Here is a 25,880-nt window from a genome sequence, read left to right on the forward strand (position 1 = left end):
CAATATGTTCTTAAATCAAACTGGATTTTATTGATAATGACGTTGTCAATGTGTCACTGTTTTGTTTACACCCTGGTGGTTTTCAACGGTTTTAACTATAGGTGAAAGATTTTGGTCGTCCAACATCTGGATCAGAAGTTATCAAAGAAAAAAAAAAGAGAAGCACCTCAACCTCCAGATGTCCTGTTTCAGAAAATCGACAAATCACTCTTTTTTTTCTCTCTAAGTGAAACTATTTAATTTGTTGTTTGAATCTGTGTCTCTTTGCTGTTGAGAGGACACATCTGTAATAACATGGTAAAAACATCTGGCTGGTGAAAGGTTAGAAACGTTTTACTGGTTTTAATCACCTTGTCTGTTTGTTGTGATGATCCAGCTCCAGGAAAAGAAAAACAAAAAAAACAAACCTCTGACTTGTTTGTCACAAGCAGCAGAAGTTACAGACTGTGTGTTTAAACCCACACGACACAAAAACAAACTTTGTTTGCTTTTTTTCTTTATTTTTTTGTAGCCTTTTTTTTATATTTAAGATTTTTTCCCTTTTTTCTTGCTATCCCTGCGTTTGGCACTACATACTTAGGGTGACATGTTAGATTGTTTTTAAAACAAACGTCTATTCAAAGCCTTCATCTTGTGGCAAGCAAAGTATGAATACAGCTAATAAAAATAAAGGTTTACATTTTTCCTCCTTACTTTACACATAAAATAAAAACAGTTTTTTGGACCCCCTCAAAAATGGGGGTATTAAAATATTTGACATTTGTATCACAAATCAATGTAATGAGACAAAAAATAAAACATAAAAACTGTACAAAAATGATAAAATTCATTTTAAAAATTCCTGCGATCAAATGATGCAAAGAGTACATAATTCTGCTTTGTTATGTTACTGACCATAAACCCTAATTAAAAGTAGATACAAGTTCACTTCTTCTGTTGGATGAAGTTCAGGTTGACTTGGTGTCGCACATGAGGGACCAGCGGGAAGTTCGGGTTCGGATGCACCACAGAACCTGAGGGAGGAGAGAATAAAAAACAAAAAAGTCCAGTCAGGTCAGTGTAAACGTGCAGCTGCTGTTTGTGCATCTATGTGTCTGTCTGAGCGGTGATGATGATAATAATGATAATAACCTTGGGCCATGAAGGGTTTGCTGGGCTGGTAGCCTCCGTTGCCCTGCTGGATGAAGTTCTGGGGCATCCTGTAGGGCCACGATGGAGACAGCGCGTACTGGGGCGTCTTGTTGTGCTCCCACAACCGAGAGCCTTGGTTCACGCCCACGAACTGGGCCGGGTGGTGTCCGGACTCTGCAGGGCACAGGACCACAACACGCTCAGTGACTCACAAAACAACAACAACAACACAGAGCTCAAGAAAACTCCGGTACCAGTGCAGGTCCAGTGTTTCAGCAGTGAAGCATCATTTCACCCTTTATTGTCTAAAACGTTAATATTCATTTAAAGAGCAACTCGGCACATGTTGCATATGATACTGACTTTTTATAATACCTTGTAATCTGTTTTTTTGTTTTTTTTGGTTCGTTTGTTCCTATTATTATTATTATTTGTGTATCTGTGTATGTATATCTATTTTTTTTCTCTTTTTTATTTATTTAAAATATGTATTGTTTAATATTGTTTGCTTTTATAATCGTGCAAATAAACATAAGCATAGACACCTGGATTCAATTTTTCATGTCCCACAATTACCGTATTTTATCCAAAATTTAAAATAACATTTGAACTATTTGAAAATCATTTAGTGTTTTATTTGATCTGTGTGTTAACGGTTCTGTGAAGATGTAGCGCCCCATTTCTAAAATACACTGTAAAACTAAACATCACTTTTCATTTTAAAAAAAAGAGGCGAATCCTGTTCATTATGTGTTTTTGGCTGTTTTAGAAGATGTTTAAATCCTCGTACACTTAGACATCAGACTCTTTGTAGGCTTCATTCACCCTGTCTGTCGTTCATCCCTGCCTCTTATTTTGCCTTTTTACTCGCTGGCTTTCAACTCCGCATGAGACTCTGCTCTTGTTTTAGTGTTTTATGGTTTGCTTCTCTTTATTGTTTTATTGTTTCTAATTGCTTCTAAAAAACAATGAAACAACTATTCTACTGTCTGTTTTATTGATTTTATTGCCATTAATTGTTTTATGTTTCTACGTACAGCACTTTGTTTTCAACTAGGGTTGTTTTAAAGTGCTATATGAGTTGAGAGAGTTGAGTTGAAAGTCATAACGAGACCACTTTAAGCCGGTGCATATTCTCATTTGCCCAGGTCATAGCATTTCAAAGGAGGTTAAATCGAAAGCAAACTAAGTCCAGTTGCTTTCGATTTAACCTCCTTTGAAAAAAAAAAAAAAAAAAAAGAGACCACTTTACTTTGTCAGTTATGCAAATTAGCTTGAAACCATCCTTGGTGAACTTCCTGTTTCTAACAACCATCAGTCACCCGATCATCATCTGGGTGGATCTTCAGTTTCCCTATAGTCTGCTCACATCTGCCACATCCCTTCGGTCTTGTTTGGTTGAGTTTTATGAATTTATTGAAAATCACTGGTCTGTTTCTGTTGTTTGTTGCTGTTTTGTCCTTCATAGGAGAGAATTTCACTAAACTTTTTGGTGAAATAAAAACGATAGAATACGACAGAATCATTTAATGGTCCAATAAAAAGCCTGAAGATAAAGTTAAGTGACTCAGAACGGTCAAATTAGTGTTGAGTGGCTCTTTAAAGATCTCTCTCACACACACACACACACACACAGTGACAGGGTTCTTACAGCTTAAGCCAAGTTAAATTTAAGACTTTAAGACTTTTTTAAAGCCACTTGTAATGAAATTTAAGACCAACTTCACAAAGCTGTCCTTTCAAAATAAAGGCATAAAAAGTCCGGGGGGGGAAAAAAAAACACTGACTCGGGAGCTGGTGGCGGTGAGAAATTTAGCGGTGACGGCCGCCACTAACTTCTCTATGTCGGAATGTTACCAACTATTTTGAGATTTGAGACAAATTACAATCATAAAATCCCACTTACCAAGTATTAACATTTTTAAGACGTTTAAAATGTCTTAAATCAAAATTTTCAATGCCAATTAAGGCCTTGTTTTTAGATTAATGTATTCAATACCTTTTAAGACTTTTTAAGGATCCATAAGAACCCTGAGTGATTACCTGACTTGACCACGGTGCCGTTGCCCATGAGCGACCCGGGTTGTGCCATGTGGTTGTGCCAGTGCCCCTCGCGGCCCGGCCCCCCGATGCCCAGCTGCCTCCCCGCCGGCTGCGCGAAGATGATGCTGGGGTCGTTGAGGTTCATGGGGCTGGGGTTGCCCCCCGAGCCCGTGGGGCTTCCGTTCCCCGACGGCGAGCGCAGGTTGAACTTGAGGCCGGGCGGGGAGGGGGCGGTGGAGGAGGACGTGGCGAGCACCGGGCCGTGGATGGGCCAGGAGGTGGAGGGGAGGTGCACCGGGTGGTGGGGCTGCCCCGGCTGCGACTGGTGGGGCTGGTGGGAGGGGAGCAGCCCAAGCGCCGTGAGCGCCCCCGGGTGGTACTGGCCGGGCAGCGACGTGGGGAAGCTGAAGAGGGAGAGGGGCACCTGGGGGTGGGCCGGCGGCTTCACCGGACCAACAGAGCCGCTCTTACTGTGGGCGGGCTGAGGGGAGCTGGAGGCCTGCGAGGAGCTCTGGGTGACGGCGGAGGGCTGGGGGGAGTAGGGCGGGGTCTGCCGACTGTCCGACTGTCCAGGCAGAAAGACACAACATCAAAAATGAATTATTGTTTATATTCAGATTCAGAAATCTTCAGAAATCTTCTCACTATAAATCCTCAAATAGAAGCCCAGGCTTTCATTTGCTTCAACTGCCGAACTGACCCGGCTAATATTAGAGACAGGCGTCTATACGGGACATACAGAAGGCAGCGTATTGCATTCACTTGAATTTTAAAAAAATCCAGTTTTTCTGAGTAATTTATTTTTTGGTTTGTTTTTTTGAATACGTTTTTCTGACAATTTTTTTCCTCCTGTTTTTTGTGGTAATTTTTTTCTGACTTAGTTATTGAGATTTCAAAATCCTGCAAGAAGTGTAACGTAATGACTGATTTCAGAGTTGTAGTTTTTTTCAAATGAATGCAATAGGCTTCCATAGGGACAGGCTTTGATTTAATTTTGAACAAATCTTATGCTCAGCAAAGATGGAAAATACAATTCTGTCAAATCGTTCTGTTCTTACTGTTTAAAAGAGTGAGAATAGAAGGAAAGAGTCGGATCCAGAGCATTTAGAAATTTAATCCGAACAACAGACCGGACGCACAGAGTTCCTTTTTTTTTTTGACCGCGTTGGGCCAAGAATCAATGCTCGTGAGTCAGGCGGCATCAACAGCTGCGGGTCGGACCGGGTCGCGTTTTAATTTTCAGGCCCGTTGAGAACTCAAGCACAAATGAAGCAGCCTAGAAAATGCACAAACGGCCGGTCGTTCGTGGGCTTTGAGAGGTTTTGTACATTCAGAACTTGCAGAAAATAGAAATAGACCCGGCTTCTACTTGAGAGTCGGCTTTTAGTTGAGAATTTAGGGTATTTGTTATTTTGTGAACATGGAAGCGCTGCACTCACACATTCAGAGGGCTGTCTGGTCCGTCCAGGACAGTCTGCAGCGGCCTGAGGGATGGGGATGGACTGGGAGCTGCCCATCGTTCGTACCATGTGAGGAGCTGCAACAAAAAGACGTTTGATTTTTATTGCTGCATTCAAATCAGTAGTGAATTTTTGCATATAAAGCTGCTATATGTGAATGTGTTGACTGACCTTGCGCTCCGGCGGTCCTCTGCTTGAGGTGGCGGTAGTCGGGACAGTCCCTGCGTACGTGGCCCATGTCCCCGCACTGGAAACACCGTCGGTCCTTCGGCTCCCGCTCCTCCTCCTTGATGTCGTCGTCCTTGTCGTTTTCCTTCTTCTTCATCCTGGAGAGGAACGAACACAGAGGGAGGAGCCGATCAGTACAAACATGCATAAACGAAAAATTATGATGCTGTAATAGTTTGTTTCCAATTGAAAGCCAAAGCATTATGCAAGAAAATCAATTTCTTTGTGAAAATATTTTTGAATACAATTTTTTTTTGTTTTTAAGATCGAAACAAAGTGGTTTATAAACAAAAAAAAAGTCACATGTCAACGTCTTCACAGCCTCGACTCAGTAAAATCCTCACTGCAAAAATGTAACTAAACTTTTATCATCTGACCAAACATCATTTTTCCTCAAAAAAATAAAAATCTCAATGAATTTGTTTCACCTGTGATTTTTTCCTCTGGCAGATCATTTAATAAACTTGTGGCTATAATGTCCCACCCACATAGAAAGTCAGTTCCCATCACACCTGTCAATCATGATGACTTGTGGCTGATGCAGCCAATCACGTGGAGCTGTCATCTCATCCATCTTTATACACTCTAGACACATACACGTCCAAACCAGTGACCAAACAGTACTGGACATTATGTCACTGTTGCCGTGGCAGCCATAAACTACATGATATTGATTTGTATAAAACAACAATGGTGCTGCATTATCTGTTCCTTTGAAATTCAGATACACCAAAATAGAAGTTTTATCAAAATTTTTATAATTTCTCTGTATTTTATAGTTTATTTAATTCAATCAGGGAGAAGTATTTGCATGCATTTGCAACCTGCGTCTCTTCGGGCAGTCCTTCATGTAATGTCCAATCTTCCCACAGATCCTGCAGCACCGGTCGTTGGGCGCCAGCTCGCCGTCCGTCAGCACCTTCGAGTCGAAGAAGTAGTCCTGCAGCAGAGACGGGAGGACGATTCAGTCAAACCCAGTTCCCTCAGCGCGAGGAGCAAAGAGCAGTAAAAAATCCTAAAGTTTTATTTTTTCCTATTCATTTTGAGTAAACACAGGAAGTCATGAACGACGTACCACTTCAGTGCCGGGGGCCGGGTAGAAAGGCGTACCAAACAGCTTCCTTCCATTTATAAAAGCCTTCATGATGAAGTTTGTCACTGGAGGAGGAGAGGGAGGCAGCGTGAGGAGGGAGACTTTTTCACATTTATTTATCAAACCCCCCCAAAAGAGAAATATTTCCAACAATAACAAGGTTTTATGAACTTTTTAAGCAGCACTCGCTCTGGACCTTTTATTCAGAGTGAATAAAAAATCCTCTATTACACATAAAATATATAATATACATTCAGACTGAAAGGAAAATGTTTGTGAATCTGTGCAACAATATGGTTTAGACTGTATTTCCACTTAATGAATAAATGTATAACGTGACCTGTGCAGAAATACTGGCATCATGTCTGATTGACAGTTGTTAATTTTATTGCTTAAATATTCATGGTGAAGAGAAGCTGACTACAGCATCAGTTAAAAGACTAATTATTATATAAAAAAAGAAAGCAAAATAAAAACAAAACCTGTTGGACTAGATCACTTACTCTTGCGAGAAACTCCAGCACCAAGATTATGATTCAAATCAAACGGATCTGGAGAGGAAGAACAGATGAAGGCGTTAAAAGGAGAAAACTCCTAAACACAACATTATAAAGACGGAGCATTCAGCAGAAACACATCTGCACCTTCGATCGCGATGCATTTGCTGGTCCACTGCTTCTCAAAGGTGGTGAGGCGCTTCTGCTGGCGGATGCTGATGACGTGCTCCTTGAAGTCGAACTCCTCGGTGTAAAAGCGCAGGAGGCCCAGCCACAGCTCGCCGACCGACTCCATGTTGGGCTGCTGCTCTAAGAGACGCCGGCGCTGAGAGGAGGCGGGAAAAAAAAACACTGTTAAAACTCAGAACAACGTTTAGTTTAAAAAGTTTAAAGGGAGACAGACTCACCAGATCCTCAAGGTCGGCGAAAAAGAAAGCGTTCCAGCCGTCGACCATCCGCTGGGGGACGGTCTGCCCATCGAAGATCTAAACAAACACGATACAGAGTTACTGCACAAAGCCGAACTTGCTTTTATCTAAAGTAAAAGCTGATTTTCTTTTCTCAATCTACAGTAATAAGATGATTGATTGATTGATCGGTGAGTGAGTGGTACCTCCTGCAGGACGGGAATGACCGGCGGCTGCCTCTGCTGCAGGAAGTAAAGCACCATCAGGATGTAAGCGTACGAAGAGAGACTTCCTCTGGACGCATCTCCAATGTCGCAGCGCTGAGAGCAACAGAGGCAGGAAGGTTAGGCTCCAGGTTAGAGACAGTGACGATGACAAATCAGTATCCTCAGGCGATACTCTCAAAATCACTGCTCAGTTATTTCTATCCCATCAGTAACGTCAGTAAGTCTCTTTACCGCAGGACGGAGAGATACAGAAGATCCCTTGTACCTACAGCCATCAGGTTTTTTTTTTTTAATTCTACTGCAAATAGTTTTTACCCTAAAGCACTGATTGCACTTAATGCTGAGTAATGATGAGTGGTTAATGTGTGTTTTATGCTTTTTTTTTGAATTTTTGCACTGCAGGAGATGCACTTTTAATTTCGTTGTTGTGGAAATGACAACGACAATAAACTATCTATCTATCTATCTATCTATCTATCTATCTATCTATCTATCTATCTATCTATCTATCTATCTATCTATCTATCTATCTATCTATCTATAAAATAGAAGAGCTGCCAGATAAATGAATTTCCCTTTGGGGATTAATAAAGTAATTCTTATTCTTAACAGTGTGTGTATATATTGTATTTAAAGTTACAATTAAACCCACGATTACACTTTTGATGTCTTATTTGTCATGCCCCTTTCAAAATGTAAACCCTCAGGAGCACCAAACGTTGTAAAAGCTCATCAGATATGTTGTTGCAAGGTTAGTGCTTCTATTGAGGGTTGTTTTTATTTTGCATTTTGTCAAATCGGTACAAAAAGATTAAGAAATTGAAATGCAGCAGCAGATCCATTTAATCACTGCTGTGAAACTTTGTAATAATTAATAAAATCTAAGTAAGAACACTGACGTGAACATCTTGTGTGATCTGATCCCAATTGGACAAAGAAACAACAGCAAACAGAGTTACTGTATCATCAGCCGCTCTGCTCTCACACACCTTTGCGAAGACCTTCATGGTGTATCCCAGGAACTGCACACGTGGATCCAGAGCTGCGTACGTAGCCAGCATCCTGGTGTTGTGTTGAGCCTGCACAGATCATCAGTCCATGTTACTAACTAATTAACAAGCAGCACTATCAACACATAATTAATAATAATAATAAAAAGTAGTATTTAATGTGACAGTGGAGTGAGAAGACGCTTCACTCACCAGCGTGTTATAAAGGCTGATGTCTCCCTCCAAGCCGCTCTGGCGGTGCTCAAACTTCACTATAGGCACTTTAGCTGTGGTGATAGGCAAGATGTTCCTCAGACCTGTGACGGTGAGATCAGAGCCAATCAGATTCAGTCAGTGCTAAAACATATTCCTATGCACCTACAGCGTTCGTCTTGATGGGAAGACAAACTGCTGAAAAAAAGAGGACAGATTTTTTCCAAAAGGGTCAAAAAGTCGATGAGTCAAGTTTAATCTTTATCGTTTTTAACTTGTAAGAAATTGACTGACATTTGCTGTTCCTAAATTAAACGATATTTCAAGGTCTCTATAACAAGGCCTTAAAAATCCTTGACAAAAAGCACATACTGTTTCATCACTGTTGCATTTTAAGTAGAAACAAGATTTTATGTTTTGCAAATTTTATGGATTTCCATGATGTATGGCTTGTGATTAAATGTTTGAATTGACTTCCTCCTGAGCCCCTCGACAGCTCCATTAAGAGATCACACAGAGCTGCACCCCAGCAGCTCTTATAAAGTGATCAATACAAATCTAAACTAAACTGTAACATCTTTAAAAGGGGGCAAACAAATCCTGGTTAATTAAATGTTAATACCTTTAAATGTGTACTTGGTATCTTGCTGTACTTAATCTAATGTCTTGTTTCAGTTTTTCAATTTCATAAAACCTCTTCTGGGGACAGGTGTTGCAAATCAGTATCTGCTATAAACACCTGCACTGGGACAGATGTTGAATATGTCCATGTATATTAATAAATTAACATTAATTAACAAAAAAAAACTGATCATGACTTCCTCACACAACCTGAAGTGTCCCTTTAACTCACCTGTGTGCTTCTTCAGCACCTTTGCCAGGCCCTCAATGATCTCCTTACAGTTCAGCTTCTGCTCAGACATAGAAACAATAAGAAGAAGGGGTCACATCTCTGGTGAACATGCCTGAGTGTTGTGTACATGTTGTGTGTTTGTGCGATGTTTACCTCGGCGGTCTCGTGACCCTCCAGAGTCATGCAGATGTCGAGGTCACTGTCGCGGAAACCGAAACCGTTTTTGGAGGAACCAAACAAGCAGAGTTGAGCTTTATCTGTGGAACCACACACAGGGAGAAATCATTCAATCATTTCTATACAACATATACACAATATAATAAATATAGAAGCGCTGCATCGAATGCTGCTGTTTCACAATAAAAGCCTTTGAGGAGAGATATTACATCTTGTTATCTGCTGGAAAGCTTTTAATTTGAATGAACTTCCTGTTTCTCACCGTTGTACTCCTTCCTGATGAACCTCTCCAGGCCGAGGAGGATCTGCTCCCTCTTCTGCTGCTCCAGAAGCGAAGGTGACAGTTCATCTACAGACAGCAGAACAGACGCTCAGTCACACAGAGCTGCAACTTATTTATTCATGAGTAGAAGTTTAGGTTACGGGTCAGTTTTCAAGTTTGACCTCACACTCTTTAGCCACCAATATCTAATCAGTTAACCCGAGAGTAAAGGTGAACAGTGAAAATCTCCTCGAGGTGTTGGACAAAACCCCACTTCTCATCAGGTCATCCTAGAGTCCTTTTAACTAATGTGCCGAATCTGAATCAGTTCTGACAAGGTTTTTACAGAAAAAGGAGGAATAATGTTCTGCAGATCAATCAGTAATAACAGATAGCAGCTAAAATGACCTACATATTGATTATTATGATTGAGTATTGTGGTTTTTCAAGCCACTGTTCCTCGTTCATGTCACACTAAAGTAGATGAGATCAGATCCATTCACCTAAATATCAACTATCAGTGTTTTATTCTTTCAAACGAGAGTGTGAAGTGAAGTGAAAGTCAGAGCGTGAGCGTCGACTACGTACAGTAGCACAGTTTACAGAGCCCGTCCAGGATGTCCCTGAAGCGCTCGTTCATCGGAGGCAACGGCTTCAGCTCAATCTTCTTAAAGTCCTCGGGACACTCGTCCTTCAGGTGACCGTCTCGTTTGCAGATGCTGCACACGACAGTTGGAGGCTGGAGGAGGGGAGGGTGGGGGAGAGGAGAAAAGGAGTCCAGATATTGTGATGAACAGCTTTTCACCAACACACACACACACACAGAGTGGCTGCGTCTCAATCCACAGGCTTCATCCTTCACATGTTACATCACAGCAGCGTGACAAGGCTGTCGGGTTTCTAACGCTCCTTCATTTCCAGGGTAACAAAGGATCCCACAGGTGAATCCTTCAACCTGTCCCCAGACTCACTGGACGCCAGCGATCCATCACTTTAAAGAGACAACAGACTACGCATCTGCAATAGTGGCTGAGGATAAATAGATCAGACCACCAACATGTCGGCCTGTCAGAAATATTATTACATAATCACCTGATCACAATTATTTAGCATAATGGTTAAAATCGTTTCCATTCATCTGTATAAAAACAGCTGGATGAAACTAACAGAAATGTCACATTTCCATCACTAGTTCTTGGTGCCATTTTACACCATTTGAGGTTTGACTGGTCCTCTTTCAATGACATCATTACGATGCGCCTCCTTCTTCCTCTGCTCTGGTTTAATGACATATGAGTGGAGCCACAAACTGTTTATCTCGAGGAGCTTAATTTCTAATATTCGATGAGCATCTATTGACATCAGCATCATGGATTTAGCTGCAAAGCCAACAACTGGCTCTTCTTCTCCTTCAAAAAGTGTATGTATGTGTATTATTACACTGTACAGTTCAAGTTCAAGCTTTTACTATAATAGCGGCATAAAATGATCAGAAAGGGGGAATAAAATTGTTAATCACAATTTGTATAGCTATCAATCGTCAACTAAAACCTTATGATTGTGACAGCCCTACCTACATTCACTTTCTTTTCTTTTAATTTTTTATTCTTCTTTGCTCCTGTTTTTAACTCTGTGTTTTTTGTTTTTATGTTGTTTTATGCCGTTCTTTTTTTTTTTAATTGTTTTGTCTTTATGTAAAGCACATTGAATTGCCTTGGTATGAAATGCGCTATACTGTATAAATCAGGGATGCAAACGGGTCAGGACCAAAAAAGAGAGGAATTGTCGTGGGGGGGGGCTCACCATTAACAATATCACAGAAAAGTCTATTTCCAGTAGTTCAACCCCAACCAAGTATTGAGTGCATATAGATGGACAGTTTTCAGAAGGCCAACATTTCTATATAAAAAATGCTTTAAAAAAATAAAAACCATTGCAATATTTCAATTTTGGAGATACTGATTTTTAGGTCTTCACTGAATGTTAGTCATAATTATTACTATTAAAATAAACTGAAGAAATAAAGACATGGGATTTAACATCCCATTCAGTGTGTAATGGACATATAGGCCGATATAATGTGTTAGTTTCACTTTAATTGAACACATTCTACATCGCGGAGGCGACGTCTCTCCTTCACCTCTGAAACGGGGCAGAGCTCCGTGGGAGACACCTGCCTGACACAGCAACGGACATGCACGGGGGGAAAACGGCGGCGCCGTCGCACCGAATGCACGCGGATACGCGCCGCTTTGGGTACCGAGCGCGCACGTCGCGTCTACATTGGAGGTGAATAGGAAGGCTCTGGGACTGATTGACTGTGGACCACCACCAGTCTGATCAGGTCCATCACAGCACAGCAGCTGCAGCTCTGCCCCGCTGTCACATGACGCATATCAGCGCAATCTGTTTACATTAAACCGACATCAGGAGAATAATGAGAATTATGATTAAAAATATATATATATTTGTTTCGAATTTTGGCCCCTGGATCATGATTTTTTTGGGCGCATTCTTGGTAAAAAAAAAAAAAAATCCTCTAAAAAAAAGACAGTTGGGATGCATAATGTGTCTCATAACAGTATACTGTGCGTCGTTACCATGGTTGGTGAGAGCAGAAATGTTGTTGTAGGCCGGTGCATATTCTCATTTGTCCAGGTCATAGTATTTCAAAGGAGGTTAAATCGAAAGCAACTGGACTTATACTGAGTCTCCACACCAGATAGTTGGACCAGTCCCAGCCTGGTCAGATGCTACATGAACTGATGAAGCCTCTTGGATGAGAGGTGAAACGTCTTCCTAGACTTTTTTTTTCAAAGGAGGTTAAATCGAAAGCAGCTGGACTTAGTTATAATAAGTAAATAACTAAGTCCAGTTGCTTTCGATTTAACCTCCTTTGAAAAAAAAAAAAAAAAAAATTGTTGTAGTGAAAATAGGCGGGCTCGTGAATTTTTTTTGAAACGAGTGAAAACGAGCGCTAATTCGCTTATCTCGCGTATCTCGCGTTTGGTTGCGCGTAAAAGCTCGCGCGAAAAAAAAGCGTTCTTCGTGTTTGAGTGGGAAGCCCCTTTGGGTCCTCCCACCAAACACGATGAAATAGACGAAGACGCGAGGGTCCCGTCGCCATAAAAGAATCGGGTGTATTGCGTCGCAAAAAAAAAAAAGTCGCGTCTACCGCGTCTCGCGCCTAATCGCGTCTTTGCGTCACGGCCTTTTACACCGCGGACGTAACGAATAAACGGTGACGGTGTGAACGAACAACATAGAACAGGACCAGACGTGGCGTTGTTTCCTCTTTTCACCGACAGCTCCACTCTCCCTCACTTACACTAACTACTGTTATTGTTGAGGCCAGAGGATTGTGGGATTTGTAGTTTTTGACCAATCGCAGGTTGTGCTCTTTCTTTTTTGTGATTTTCCTGGTTCACACATGTTTTTTTTTTTTTTAGGGGCAAATGCGAGCGAAATGCTCGCCCATGGTGGGCATACGAAAATTTAAGAGCTGTCTTATTTAAGTCTTGAACACAATAATTCAACAAATTTAAGACATTTTAAGGCCTAAAAGTGTGTAATGGACATATAGGCCTATATAATGTGCTATAACCAGAGACAACCATGAATGAGTTCGCCTCAGTTTCACGTGATTGTCACTGTCAGCCTGTTAGAAAAACATTTTACTGACCCCAGCTGAGACCCCCCCCCCCCCCCCCCCCCCCCCCCCCCTCCCAAAAACAAAAACTCTTCGGATCTGAACGATTCACACAAGTCACCTAATTGGTCATGAAAAAAGCGAGTTTCGCTTTTCGGCGCGCTGTTTGCATCCCTGATAAATAAAGATGCCTTGCCTTGCCTTCTACAGGGATGCAGCCTCTGAATCACCCCAGATAATAAGTGCAAGATATTGGCATAAATAACAATTTGCAAAAATAAAAGTTTCAAAATTTCAAAACAGAATTTGTGAAGACTTCATAAAAAACATCTGAAGAAGGTGTTTTCATTAAAAAAGGAGGTTAAAGGACGCTGCCAACTCTTGTAAATAAAGCACTTAAGACTCCTCCAACACTGCAGCTAGAAAAACACTGGTGATTTCATCATAGTTACCTTCCCACCGGTGAAAAGCATCTTATCGAACACATAGTGCAGATCCTGTGGTGCAATGGGCCCGTCCTTCTCTGGAGCACCGGTTTCATCCTCGTCCTCCTCATCCTCCTCCTCCTCGTCCTCTTCCTCCTCCTCCCCCTCCTTGTCACTGTCCAGCAGGCCGTTGGGGGAGACAGACGGTTTGAGGTCCTCGTTGAGAACCATGTCCATGAGGCGAGCGTCTAAAATCCTCTCATCCTTCTTCCTGGACGGATCTGAACCATCTTCGTCGTCGCTGTCAGGCTCCTCGTCCTCCCTCGGATTTTTCCCACCTTTCCCGTCTGCATCGTCATCGTCGTCTTCTTCTTCCTTCCTCTCAGTCCCCTCCAGTTTAGCGCTTTGCTTGCCTGCCTTCTTGCCCCTGTGCCGGCCCCCGGTGCCCCTCCTCTGGGGGCACGCAAAGTACTTGTAAGCTGTGCGGAAGCGCTCCTGGATGTACTCGAACACCATTTGGCTGTTCAAGCTTCGTGCAACATTTCTCTTCAAGGCAAAAGGATCTGAAGAGAAAGAGGAAGAGGAGAGAAGAGCACGCCGAGTGAATTTCTGTTTTGTCTCCAAAGTAGGGCTGGGCGGTATGACCTAAAGTTCATATCACGGTATAAATCGAATCCCTTCACGGTAACGGTATATATAGCGGTATAAATTTAAGTGTAAAAATTATAATGGACGTGTTTCTGAATTTGTTTTGTAGTCCTATAGCAAAGCTAAATTGATTTTTTTTTTTAAAGCAATAATGTAATTTTTAGAGCATTTATTGTGCAGAAAGCAGATCTCAAAACTCAAAATTAAAACCAGCACTTTATGGTGCAAATAACAATGTCATAAATGGTCAAATAAATTGCTGGTGTTATGTTTGTTTGCTGTCATTGTCACTCCACACATCTTGCAACTTATCTTTTTCTACTCAACATCCGAGACACACACACACACACACAGAAACAGGAATGTGTTTCATGGTGAGCGAGATGTGAGATTGTTGCTGACTTTACTTTCACTTTCGTCAACTTACCAACTGTTGCTTTACAGCTGAACCGAATCCAAATCACGGACGTAGCAACGCTTTTTAACAAGCTCTCCTGCTCCACTGTCTCTGAGGCAGGTGCAACGACGTCATCGACGATAGGACGGTAGAGCGCAAATCTCTCTACCGTGGGCCAAATTTTCCACCGTCTACCGCAAATACCGCTTATACTGCGCAGCCCTACTCCAAAGCTGTAAAAGTGAGATTTTCCCCAAAGAAGAGAGATGTCTTACCTTCGATAGCGAGCCTGCGGCGAGGCCAGTTCTTCGCCTCCCTGGAGAGCAGTACCTTTAAGCGGATGCTAATGATATATTCCTCAAGAGCAAACTCCAGTGTGTAAAAACGCAAGAGCTCCAGCCACAGCTGGCCCAGCGGCACACCTTTACCGTGGTCAAAGGTCAAGCGGGACTTTGGAGGAAAAGTTAAAAAAAAAAAGGGAAAAGGTAAAAAAAAAAGGGAAAGAGAGATCATGAACAAGTGCAGTGTAAGATCTGAATCAAAGGCAACGTGAAGTGTCCCTGTGCAGCGACACAGCGATGCCGTAGCAGCAGCGCAGTGACTCACCTGGCCCTTAAAGCAAAAATTTTCCTCATATTTATGCTGCTCAGGTCTGGATCTGGCGTCTCCTCGGGCCTCGTTCCTGTTCTCCCCTCGTCCCTCCGTGGTGCTCGGAGGTCTGTGCTCCCAGCGGACAAACGTGTCCAGAGAGATTCCAGTCAGGTGATACTCGTCCACACGCTTCACGTCGAAGCCCTCGATCTGAAAGAGGAGAGGGAAGTCAACACACTAATCTTTAACACCAGATATCTGAGGGGTTTTTTTTTAAAGGCTCTGTGACAGAAGAAGAGTTTTTATGAGCAGCTCGCGGCTCTGCTCCGCCGTTCTAAAAATAGCTTGCACCGACAAATAAAGGTAACGAACCTACTAGTATGACTATAGGGATTATGGCAACGGGCCAATTTGCCAAAATATTGAACTATCCCTTTTAACAAGCCTCAGTCTGATGGTGGCGTTTCTGCAGTGTGTCCAGAAAGCGTTACAACAAATAACAAAGCAAAAACTGAATTTTGTATATAAACACAAATAAAGCCTTTTAAATGGGACATGTCACGTTCAGGGACCTCGTGCCCCGTAGGAGGATACAACTTCATTATAAAAACAAAAACTAGGTGTGTGTGTATCAGTATTAAATGTGTGAAACCACATTTGGTTTAACTGGCACAACGAGACTGACCTGACTCTGACATTTTTCAAATTGTTGTTTGTTTTGTTTTTGTATAATGCACCCAAGGTTCACGCGTGACTCCTGGGAACTTTTGATCATTTAAGCAATTACATCATTCTTCACACTCTGCATCTCACATTCATCATCAGCTCTGTGAGCAGCCGGCAGCACAAACAGCCCGAGGGTCTAAAAAAAAACCCCACAGTGTTCACCTCGGGAGGGAAAATGTTTCCATTTAATCTGACACAAATAACACAGAGGAGTTCCTCCTGTGCACTGCAGCAACAGCTCCCAACAGTGACGGCAGCAGTGATCAATCTGATCTCAGTTAAATGGGTCATGTCATTATTTTTATATAACTTGTGGCAGCGTCGAATCACTTCCTTCATTAATATGCAAATATATGGATCATGGTGCTAAAAAAAATTCATTTCCCTGCTCATAATGAGACGGATGAACATGTATCCTGAGCATCACACCAGGCTGTAACACTGACATTAATAACTGTATTCTATTTCACCAAAAGAGAAACCTATTTAAAAAATGCATTTCATCCTCTCATTGAGAGGGAAATTATAGTATAGAAAGTATTAAGTATAGAAAGTGTAATTAATTAACCTCTACTGCCTGAAACAACATAAATGAGCAAATCTTTAATTATTGTAGATACATGAGGATCTAACAACCTGCTGCCTTATTTCAATTTGAACACTTATCATTATCATAAAATGAGTTCAAAAAGAGTTTTTGGTGTAAAAGAGACTTGACCCACCCAGCGGCCCAGGTAGACGGGGAGGATGGGCTCTTTCCTCTGCTGCAGGAAGAAGATGACCATGAGGGCGAAGGAGTACGAGGGGATGCCGCCTTCAGCCTGGCAGTCGATGTGACACAGCTGCAAGGATGAAAATACAAAGAAAAATGAAAAGATGCTATTAAATAAAACAAAATATTTGATAAAATATAAAAAAAAGTGACATCATGTGTTTGCACAGAAACAGAAAAAGGAGACTACATGAGCTGCTTTAAAATCCAATGTGTCCACTATCACCACTGTGTGAAGTCTTAAATGTCATTTAAAATCCATACTCATGAATAAAACACAGAGGAACAAGGTTAATACGACGTACCCGTGCCCAGTAGCGGAAAGACAGCACCAGTGGAACCAGTCTGGGCTCCAGTTTAGCGAGAGCTGCCAGGTGATTGGTGGTGAGACAGGCGACATCATTTCCTGCGCTGACTTTACACAACAGCCCGCTGCACAGATACAAAAAAAAAGGCAACAATGCAAGGTTGAATGAAAAGACCCTGATCTTTGAAAAAAAAAACACAACTTTCATGACATGTGTGAAAAATAATCATTTAAAATGCTCAAATTCAGACACGCTCACCTGCTAACATCCCGACAGAACACCGCAGGAACTTTGGCGTGAAAATCTGACTCCACCTCGGAGAACTCCGCTGAAAAACAGACAAAAAAAGTTAAAATATTGGAAGATATTTACATAATAAATAATAATCTAACATCTTTAACAACAATGAATCTATTTTATTATGTATAGTTTGTTTATATTCTTATACTATATGTTATTATCGTCGCTGTGTGTCTGTGTAATGCTGCTGCTGCACTGTAATTTCCCAGCTTGGGATCAATAAAGTGTATCTATCTATCTATCTATCTAAAACATATCTGACATCCAAGAAAAATTTTAAAATGCAACACTTACAACAGTTTTTGAGGATTTCCAGCACTTGAATCAAGACTTCAGGTTGTGTCATCTGTGCAGACAAACAGAGATATCGAGTGAAGTGAATAAATTTAATGAGAAGAAACACGTCGCCGCCTCGTGAAAGAGCCGAAGCCGACTTACAGGGGAAGGGTAGGTGACATCGATGTTGATGTCACTCGACTTGAAGGCAAAGCGGGTGAGACATGAGCCGTAGAGACGGAGAGCGCAGGCTGGAAAACCAAAGGAAAGACAATGGGAATTATTTATATGCAGTGTTTTCTTACACACACACGAGACACACACTAAACCTTGTGACAAAAACGTGTGACGACTTGGCTAAGGAGGTAAACATAGACCGACCTGAGAGGTGCCTCTTTATGATCTCTTCCATCCTGACGACCACGGCCTTCCGGACCTCGAAGTCCTCCTCCGAGATCCCTTGCTTTTGGGCCGTCTCCCGGACGGACGCGTCCACGGCCTTCAGCTGAGCAGCGGAGGGGGGAGGGAGCGCGCGCAGCTCGTTCTCCTCCTGCTTTTCCTGCACGATATGTAAAAAAAAAAAATCCTGGATTATGAAATCGTTACTATAATTCCAAGGTGTATTTAATGAAGTGCAAAAGTTAAAAGCTGCTCCTCGTACCATGATGTTCTTCTTGTGTCTCTTCTCCTTGATGTGTTTGTGTGCTCCTTGGATGTTCTCAATGTGCACAGAACAGAGCTTGCATAAGTATTGATAGTTTGGGTACTCGGGGGACTGCTGTGGAAACACAGAGGGAGGCGAAAACAATCAGTTTACACACGTTTTTCAGCAGAAGAGGAGTTTAACTTATTATGATAAAGAAAAAGAAAATCCCCATTTCTTTTTGTTTTCACCCTAAACAAGAACTACGAGCCCTAAAATCTTAAAGTCCTGCACTATTAGTCCATTTCAATAAAATGCACTGAACACCAGGCTGCTCGTGTGCAGGTTTTTTTTTTTGGAAAACACCACCATATTATTATTCCTTATTAGATATAATCTGTTATTTATCAGTATAAAGATCCCCTCCAGACGTATATTGTATATATATTGTTTCACCATTAAAATTTTATTTTCATTTTAGAGCCGTCTCCCTCAACGAAAAGTCTGAATTTCAAAAGTTCAATTCCTAGACACAACACGTCCTCTGTTTGAATGAGGAGTCTGTTTTCTGTGTTTGAGCCCTGGAGGCGTCAACTCTCCACGTGAAGCGGTGCAGCAAATCATGACTGGCTTTAAACCCAGCCGAGATGTTTGATCAGGTCATGAGAGAAACCAGAGACGACGAGTGGGAAACGTTCACATCGGAGGGTGAGAACTGCTTTTTACCTTCAGCCATTTTTAAAACAAGAATGAAAAGTTAGCGCTTATTTCTCTCTGAATCAATCTGCAGCTGTAGGTGACAAAAATTGTTTTACTCGAGTAAAAAATCTATAATAATTACAACAATATAAACCCCAGAGAAGCAGCAGATTCTCATGTTTTGGGTTAAGTTTCTATTTACGGATGAATATCATGGAGTCTAACCTCCTCATGTAAATCCTTTGATCACCTGTGATTGTTCAGCTGTTTTCACCGTTTACTAGATGAGTCTGACAAATACGCAAATTGCAGACACAAACACCCGACCCCCCCCCCCCCCCCCTCTCCTGTACACACAGACTTTCTATACATTTTGCATGACTGGACTGTTTCCTCACTTTCAGCAGGCGGTGGATGTAGTCTCTGTAGAGGCGCTCCTCTGCCTGTCGGAGGCCCAGCTGCTGCTCTGTGAGGGGCCCGTCCTCCGCGGGGGGCCTCCCCCCTGTGCCCTCTTCAGCCGACTGATGCATCAGAGCTGCAGCTCTCGCCCCTGTTCAACAACAAAGACAGAAAGCGCCGGTGAAGTGAAGCAGAGACAGAGCAGGTTCCCACTAGGGATGTCACGATTACTTGTTTTCAAAATTAATCGCAGTATTAAACGGCACAATTAATTAATCGTAAAGATTTCTATTTACCGTATGTTGGAAACACAGAGGCAGATGTGAACCAAAGTAAAGGTAAATAATGTAAGAAATACTGGCCCATTTACCTAATGTAACATACGATTTTTTTTGTTAAATGACAAACTATTTTGTGTGCTGTTTGTGTCTTTTTAAATGGACCTAATGGACCGTGAGAGCTGTAACTGTGTAGTGGAAAAGGGCTGTTAGTCTTTTTGGCAACAAAATCCTCAATGGTCTTAGCAAAACGCCGACATGCTTGTTTACAGTGTGTGGGGAGAGCAGTGGGAGAGCGTGATGGGAGGAAGGAGGCAGCAGTCATTGCGGTAATTCAGCGCAGCCCAGATTCATGAACGGGGGCTTACCGTAATCACCCTAGTTAGAGTAAAAAAAAGTTTTTACGATTTCAAAAAAATCGATTTTTACGATTTCAAAAGAATCGATTTTTACAATTCGAAATAATCGCGATTACAATTTTAAATCGATTAATCGAACAGCCCTACGACAGAGTGACAGTCATCTCAGGAACATAAAAAAAACAGAACTAAAAAACCCAACCCACCATGGGGCTTCTCCCGGGCTGGAGCGGTGGCGGAGTTGCGGGCCGGCTCTGCCAGGCCTCTCTCAGGTGTGCAGGGCACCACAGGAGAGTGGGTCTCTCTGTTTGCCGAGGGGCTGCTGTCTGCAGACACAGACGACCTGGAGTCGGGAGCCTGCGTCGCCAGCTGCTGCTGCTGCGAACTCGCCACTCTGCCTTTGCCTCTCTCCCCGGAGCTCGTCCTCCCGCTCAGCCTGGTCAGCCTGGACGCCCGTCCTCTCCTCTTGTCCTGCGGGACGCCGTCCGCAGAAGTTCTGCCCTGCCCGCGGCCCCCCTGGCTGCCTACGCCGTGGTCATCCTTCCCGGCGGTGAGGTTGCGGGCCGCGGGCCTGACGCCGTCTCTCTGCGCCAAAGCCTCCTTGTTTGACTTCTCGTTGGCCGAAGCTTTGCCTCCTCTGGGCTGAGAGTGTTTGACTGATTTCACTGGACTTATGGACTCATCCATCCCTCCTGTCCTGCTGCTGTTGTCCCTGGTGGAGTCGACACCTCGCTGAGGATCACCAGGGAGGCAGGCCACCTGAAATCTAGAGTTAGGAAAAGGGAGTGGGGGAAAAAAGCACATGAGTCAAGATAAGACAAAAATCAAAAAACATAATTGTTGCATCTTGTCAGGTCAAATGAAGGCAAACTTACAGTGCATTTACTTTACTAGAATATTGCGTGCATGAATTATTATCCCTCTCTCCTTGAAAAGAGGAATCATTTTCATGTTTTCTTTTTCCTTGAAATGAAACGCAACTCTAAGATTCCTCTTTCCACAGAAAGGAGGAGTCATAATCAAATGAAGGTAGAGACAGAAAGAGGAAGGGCAGAGTGAAAAATCCTAACAAAAGGCCTTGTACTTCTACAACTGGTGCAAGTTGTGATCTCAGAGCAGAAACATCTCTCCGTCTGAGACAATGTATTAAAAAAATATAGAAACTTGTTACATGGTCAGACCCAGAGGGAGGAGGAGGAGAGTTTAGGTCCAAAACTACAGAAAGTAACTTTACTTTTCTGAGTTTCTGCTGCAGAGGGCAGCGAGTGTGGATCTGAGGGCTCTAACAGGGACAAACCTTTGAATCAAAGAGGGGAAGGAAAGTCGATTAATACTTTTATCCTGAACCTGAACAGGAAGCCAGGAAGTGCAGAGACTAAACTGATACAAGACTTTTCTTTTTCCTTGTTCCAGATAAAACCCAGTTTGAACTGTTTAAACTTTTAAAGGGCAGACCCGCCGAGAGCAGCTGTTATATACAGTATATTTTATGACCCTTCTTTGAACTTGTTCGTGAAAAAGCGAAGCAGAAAATTAAGTGGCAACAGTTGTGATCACTAATCAATTGCTCAAGACTTTCAGTCAAGTAAAAATGTCAAACATCTTCTAGTTTTTAATTTCTCAAAAAAAGAAAACATCACTGTCTTCATTTTAAAAGCTGGAGGATTAACTGATCGATCAAAATAATATTGGAAATAGTTAGCAGCTGCATCTTAAATACGCTGCTTGTCCTAAAGTGTATGCCAGTGAAAAGAGGACTCTCGTTAAATCAGGTGAAGTCTTTAAAATGAAAATAATGGTGGTGTTAAATGACTCATTAAACACAAGTGCACTCAGATGTTATTGTAATGCACTTCTCAAATGTACTTAATAAATCAAAGTGAAAGCGTTGTGTGTGCAGCAGCAGACGAGTGGCTCCCATTTACTTTGTGTTATCATCATCATCTTTATTATTAGATTACGTTGCCAGATTGTTTAAATTGATGTATTTTATTGTTGTAGCTGCTCAGAGTGGAGCTCATTTCATCATCTTTATTTACTGTTATCACGTCTAGTCAAGTGGTTCCCAACCTAGGGGCCCGGCCCCGTCAGAGGGTCACCAGAGACATCCGAGTGGTCCTGAGATGAATAATGGAAAAAATATATATATTATTTTGGTCCATTTCTTTTTAGTAAACATTGTAGATATCTACCATTTAGCCTTGAACGATTATCACATTTTCTTTTTTGAGTTTATATTGTGTAAAGTGATGATATTTTCAAATACTGAGATGACTTATTTGTCTTTTCCATCCAAGTCTTCTGTAAAACTTACAGGGGACCAATGACGAAAGATCAAACTATGGCATCACATCATAATAAACCAATACATTAAATACAGAAAGCACCCAATCCATTCTAGTTAAGTCCCTTAATAAAAAGTGGGAATATAGAAGACAGAAAAGTAAAGAAAAACATATTAAATTTACATTATACAAATGATGAACTTACAGGAGAGAGAGGGACCTTATAAATCTAGATCCTGTTGCAGTCTAATATAATATAGAAAGTAATTCTTCTCATCCTCAACATATGATATGAGTAATGTTACTTAAATACAAAAACAACAAGGAAAAAAGTCTCATCTAATACAGGCACAAGGCAAAATGACTAAGAACCACTGATTTAAAACCTCAACAACGCTTTATATTTTAAATGAATATCATATAACAAGTGTTATTTTCACAAAGTACTCATATCCATGTGAGTTAGATAAATGTAGACAAATACAATGACCCAATGGCATAGTAGAAATAGAAGTAGCATAAAATCTAAAATAAATACTTAAGTGAGTATAGTGTACTGGAATAAATATCTATACTTTCCACTATTTCTGAACACAAACGCACCTTTTAGGAGCAGACGCCTGATGTTGAGTCCAGGTCAGTTTCTGGGTTTAAAATGCTAAATGCTGGTTTTTATTGGAGATCATTTCATCTTCCACTTGCTTCACTGTTCACATTAAAGGAAACTTTGACCAGGGGTGCCCAAACTTTTGCATGTCATCATGCCACTGTAACTGAATGATGAGTGTGTGTTTCAGTTGAAAGGAAACAGAAACTGAGGCAAAGGCTTTATAGACTCACACTCGTGTCTCAGTCAAGCTCGGGATTTTTTCTGCAAATGTCTCTCTTTCTCAAGTCCCTCGCTCACTTTGGTTTATTATATGATGTAATTCAATAACTTTAAGATAATTAAAAATGCTCTATAAAAGTATAGCTAGCCTATATGCTTTTGTAACTATCTGAAAAACGTGGTTGCACCGACCAGTGTCAACAGTGGGAGTGTTATTCTGTCCAATCCACACTTTGTCTCATAGATCTTATATACAATTTTCTTTTCTTTTCAGCTGAGCAATAATGTAAATATCAAGCCACACAATTATTATTAATATTATTATGATGAGGACTGATACTGACTACAGTGATGGTCTTGAAAATGGTCTCGCATTGGTTTGGTCTCGACCCAGTGGTGTAGTCTGTATGTGATACTCAGCAGGTATAACTTACTCACTGAAAATGCATTAATATTTCAGTGTAGCAGCTAGCCACTATAACAGAGCTATCTAACTAGATACAGGTCAAAACAGTGTATACCCACCTACAAAGCAGTAGCCTTTACCCACTACAACACTGTTTTGACCCCTCTTAGGTCTTGGTCTTGATTACAACACTAGTGTTTTAGGTGAAAGGAAACAGAAACTGAGGCTTTATAAAAGACTCCAACACACAACACAACCACAAGCACACACACACACTGGGACTCCACAAACCAACGTTAACGTTAGCTCAACAACTTCATAAACACAAAAAAACAAAAAACAAAACAAAAGCACGCAGTTATAGAGAGATAAATAAAATTAAAAAATTAAAAAAAATTGCTCACCATTAAAACCAAACACCGTTTCCTGTGTTGTAGGCTACGAAGGAGACTTCCAGGGACAGGCGCCCTCTCGTTAGCCGTCTCCCCCGCTCAGGGTGAGCTCACTGCCGTTAGCCGCCGCCGCCGTTGCCCGGTCGTTTAAGCTAAGCTAACGAAGCTAACGGGGAAATAAATAATACTGGCACCCAGCTGCCACCGACCGGATCATTAAAGGCAGGGAGGAAACCGCTTGGACCATTTCATCACACACACACACACACACACACGGGATTAAACTGAAGCATTAACTTACTCCGGAGCTCTAAAGTAAGATTTAGGGGTTATTGTTGTCGTGTGGCTGTCTCCATAGTAGTTCTGCAGTTATACATAATGTTTTTCAGATCCCACGGCCCTGGTCAAAACAGCAGCCATTGACGCCATGTTAATACATTACCCCGCTGCATTGTGGGAGTGCCAGTGTGATGATGATGAAGAGGAGAAGAGGGGCGTGCGGCGAGCTGCGTTCACGTACCCTCCGGAATCTTAAATGACTGTCCTTTTCTTTCTTTCTTTCTTTCTTTCTTTCTTTCTTTCTTCCTTTCTTTCTTTTCTTTCTTTCTTTCTTTCTTTCTTTCTTTCTAAATATTGTATTTATTACCCTTCTACACATCGCTATTTTTTTTGACTGTGTTATTGATTATGTTTCATGTGCCCATTGACAGAAAAGTTGTGAAATAGCAAAGTAGCCTAAGCCTAGTAGCTACTAAATTAAAGTTGGGTTAAAACAAAACAAAAAATCTTTCTTTCTTTCTTTCTTTCTTTCTTTCTTTCTTTCTTTCTTTCCACAAGCAACAACTTGTTTCTGATGTTTTATTTATAAAAACTTAGGCTATGTTTACGAAATATTCTTCAACACATGTTGCATTGACTGTGACTGTTCTTTTTTTTTCATTCTTTCTTCCCACAAGCAACAACTGGTTTTCTGATATGTTTTATTTACCAAAACTTAGCCTATGTTTACAAAATATTATATTTATTATTATCCACATTGCTGTTTTGACTGTCTTTTCTTTCTTTCTTTCTTTCTTTCTTTCTTTCTTTCTTTCTTTCTTTCTTTCCACAAGCAACCACTTTTTTCTGATATGTTTTATTTACCGAAACATATGTTTACAAAATATTATATTTATTACCCTTCACACATTGCTGTTTTTATGCTATGAATAATTAATCAATAACTTTAGCTCTCAAGGGGGAATGAAAAGCAGTCCACTAATAGTGTAGTTATCTCTTTTCTCTTCAAAATCTACAGCAGATCTGATGGAAGCGGCAGAGATAAGTCATGTTTTGTCTAACATCAATTAGCATCTAGACTTTTATTTTGTGCATAAGGATAAACGCAGCTATTTGTTTTAAAAAAAAATGTCCTGTATCATGACAAAGTATTTGAAAAAATATATATATTCTGGATAAAGGGTCATACAACACATAAAAAGTAGTATACTAGCTCTCTGAGGACCACTTCATTGGCAAACAGTATGTAGGCCATTCATCCAGACTTGGGCTAAAATTCCCCAACACAAAATGTAACCAAAATACTCTTGTCTTAAGTCTGTGTAATTACTCTGGCTGGGAAAGTCACACTAATGAGACCCAGTTTGTGTAAACTTCTCTCAGAGAGGAACAGTATTCACAGGATTTTGCTCTGTTTTAGGACTGTGTTCATTTGTGTTTTTGTTTTTAATTCTAGGAAAAAGTAGGCCATGGTGTGCATGCTTTCATCAGCCTAATGAGCTGAGAGTAAGAGGTGGAAAAGTTTTTGTTCCACTTCCAATTCATCTCCATCCAAAACGCCTTCAAAATAAAAGCTTGAGAATTGCACAGATGAATTAAACTATATTTTATTTCAATGTCATGCTTCACTTCAAGGTCA

The 25,880-nt window shown here is 41.3% G+C and overlaps 1 protein-coding gene across 3 annotated transcripts; it reads right to left on the bottom strand.

Annotated features, from left to right (window-relative positions):
- Positions 1–302: 302 nt before the first annotated feature.
- tut4 (terminal uridylyl transferase 4) lies at positions 303–24,398 on the bottom strand. 3 transcript variants are annotated; one of them, XM_083970787.1, is made up of 30 exons: positions 24,264–24,398; positions 20,257–20,816; positions 19,413–19,564; positions 18,334–18,450; positions 18,054–18,231; positions 17,835–17,923; positions 17,691–17,742; positions 17,355–17,424; positions 17,094–17,220; positions 16,739–16,858; positions 15,306–15,500; positions 14,975–15,149; positions 13,682–14,217; positions 10,169–10,319; positions 9,581–9,667; positions 9,295–9,398; positions 9,142–9,199; positions 8,289–8,392; positions 8,076–8,165; positions 7,066–7,179; positions 6,860–6,937; positions 6,600–6,777; positions 6,459–6,506; positions 5,938–6,020; positions 5,684–5,802; positions 4,806–4,960; positions 4,614–4,711; positions 3,175–3,739; positions 1,132–1,305; positions 303–1,013 (listed from the first exon to the last, which is right to left on the bottom strand). In XM_083970787.1, exons 2-30 carry the CDS (start codon positions 20,735–20,737, stop codon positions 925–927), a joined length of 4,587 nt encoding a protein of 1,528 aa, XP_083826913.1. In that variant the 5' UTR covers positions 20,738–20,816; positions 24,264–24,398; the 3' UTR covers positions 303–924. The 3 variants fall into 3 exon arrangements, with proteins under 3 accessions (XP_083826913.1, XP_083826914.1, XP_083826912.1); XM_083970788.1 differs by having other exon boundaries at positions 5,687–5,802; positions 23,975–24,398; XM_083970786.1 differs by having other exon boundaries at positions 23,975–24,398.
- Between the last annotated feature and the right edge of the window lie 1,482 nt (positions 24,399–25,880).

The sequence above is a fragment of the Trachurus trachurus genome, assembly GCF_905171665.1.
Source record: "Trachurus trachurus genome assembly, chromosome: 4".
NCBI lineage: Eukaryota > Metazoa > Chordata > Actinopteri > Carangiformes > Carangidae > Trachurus > Trachurus trachurus.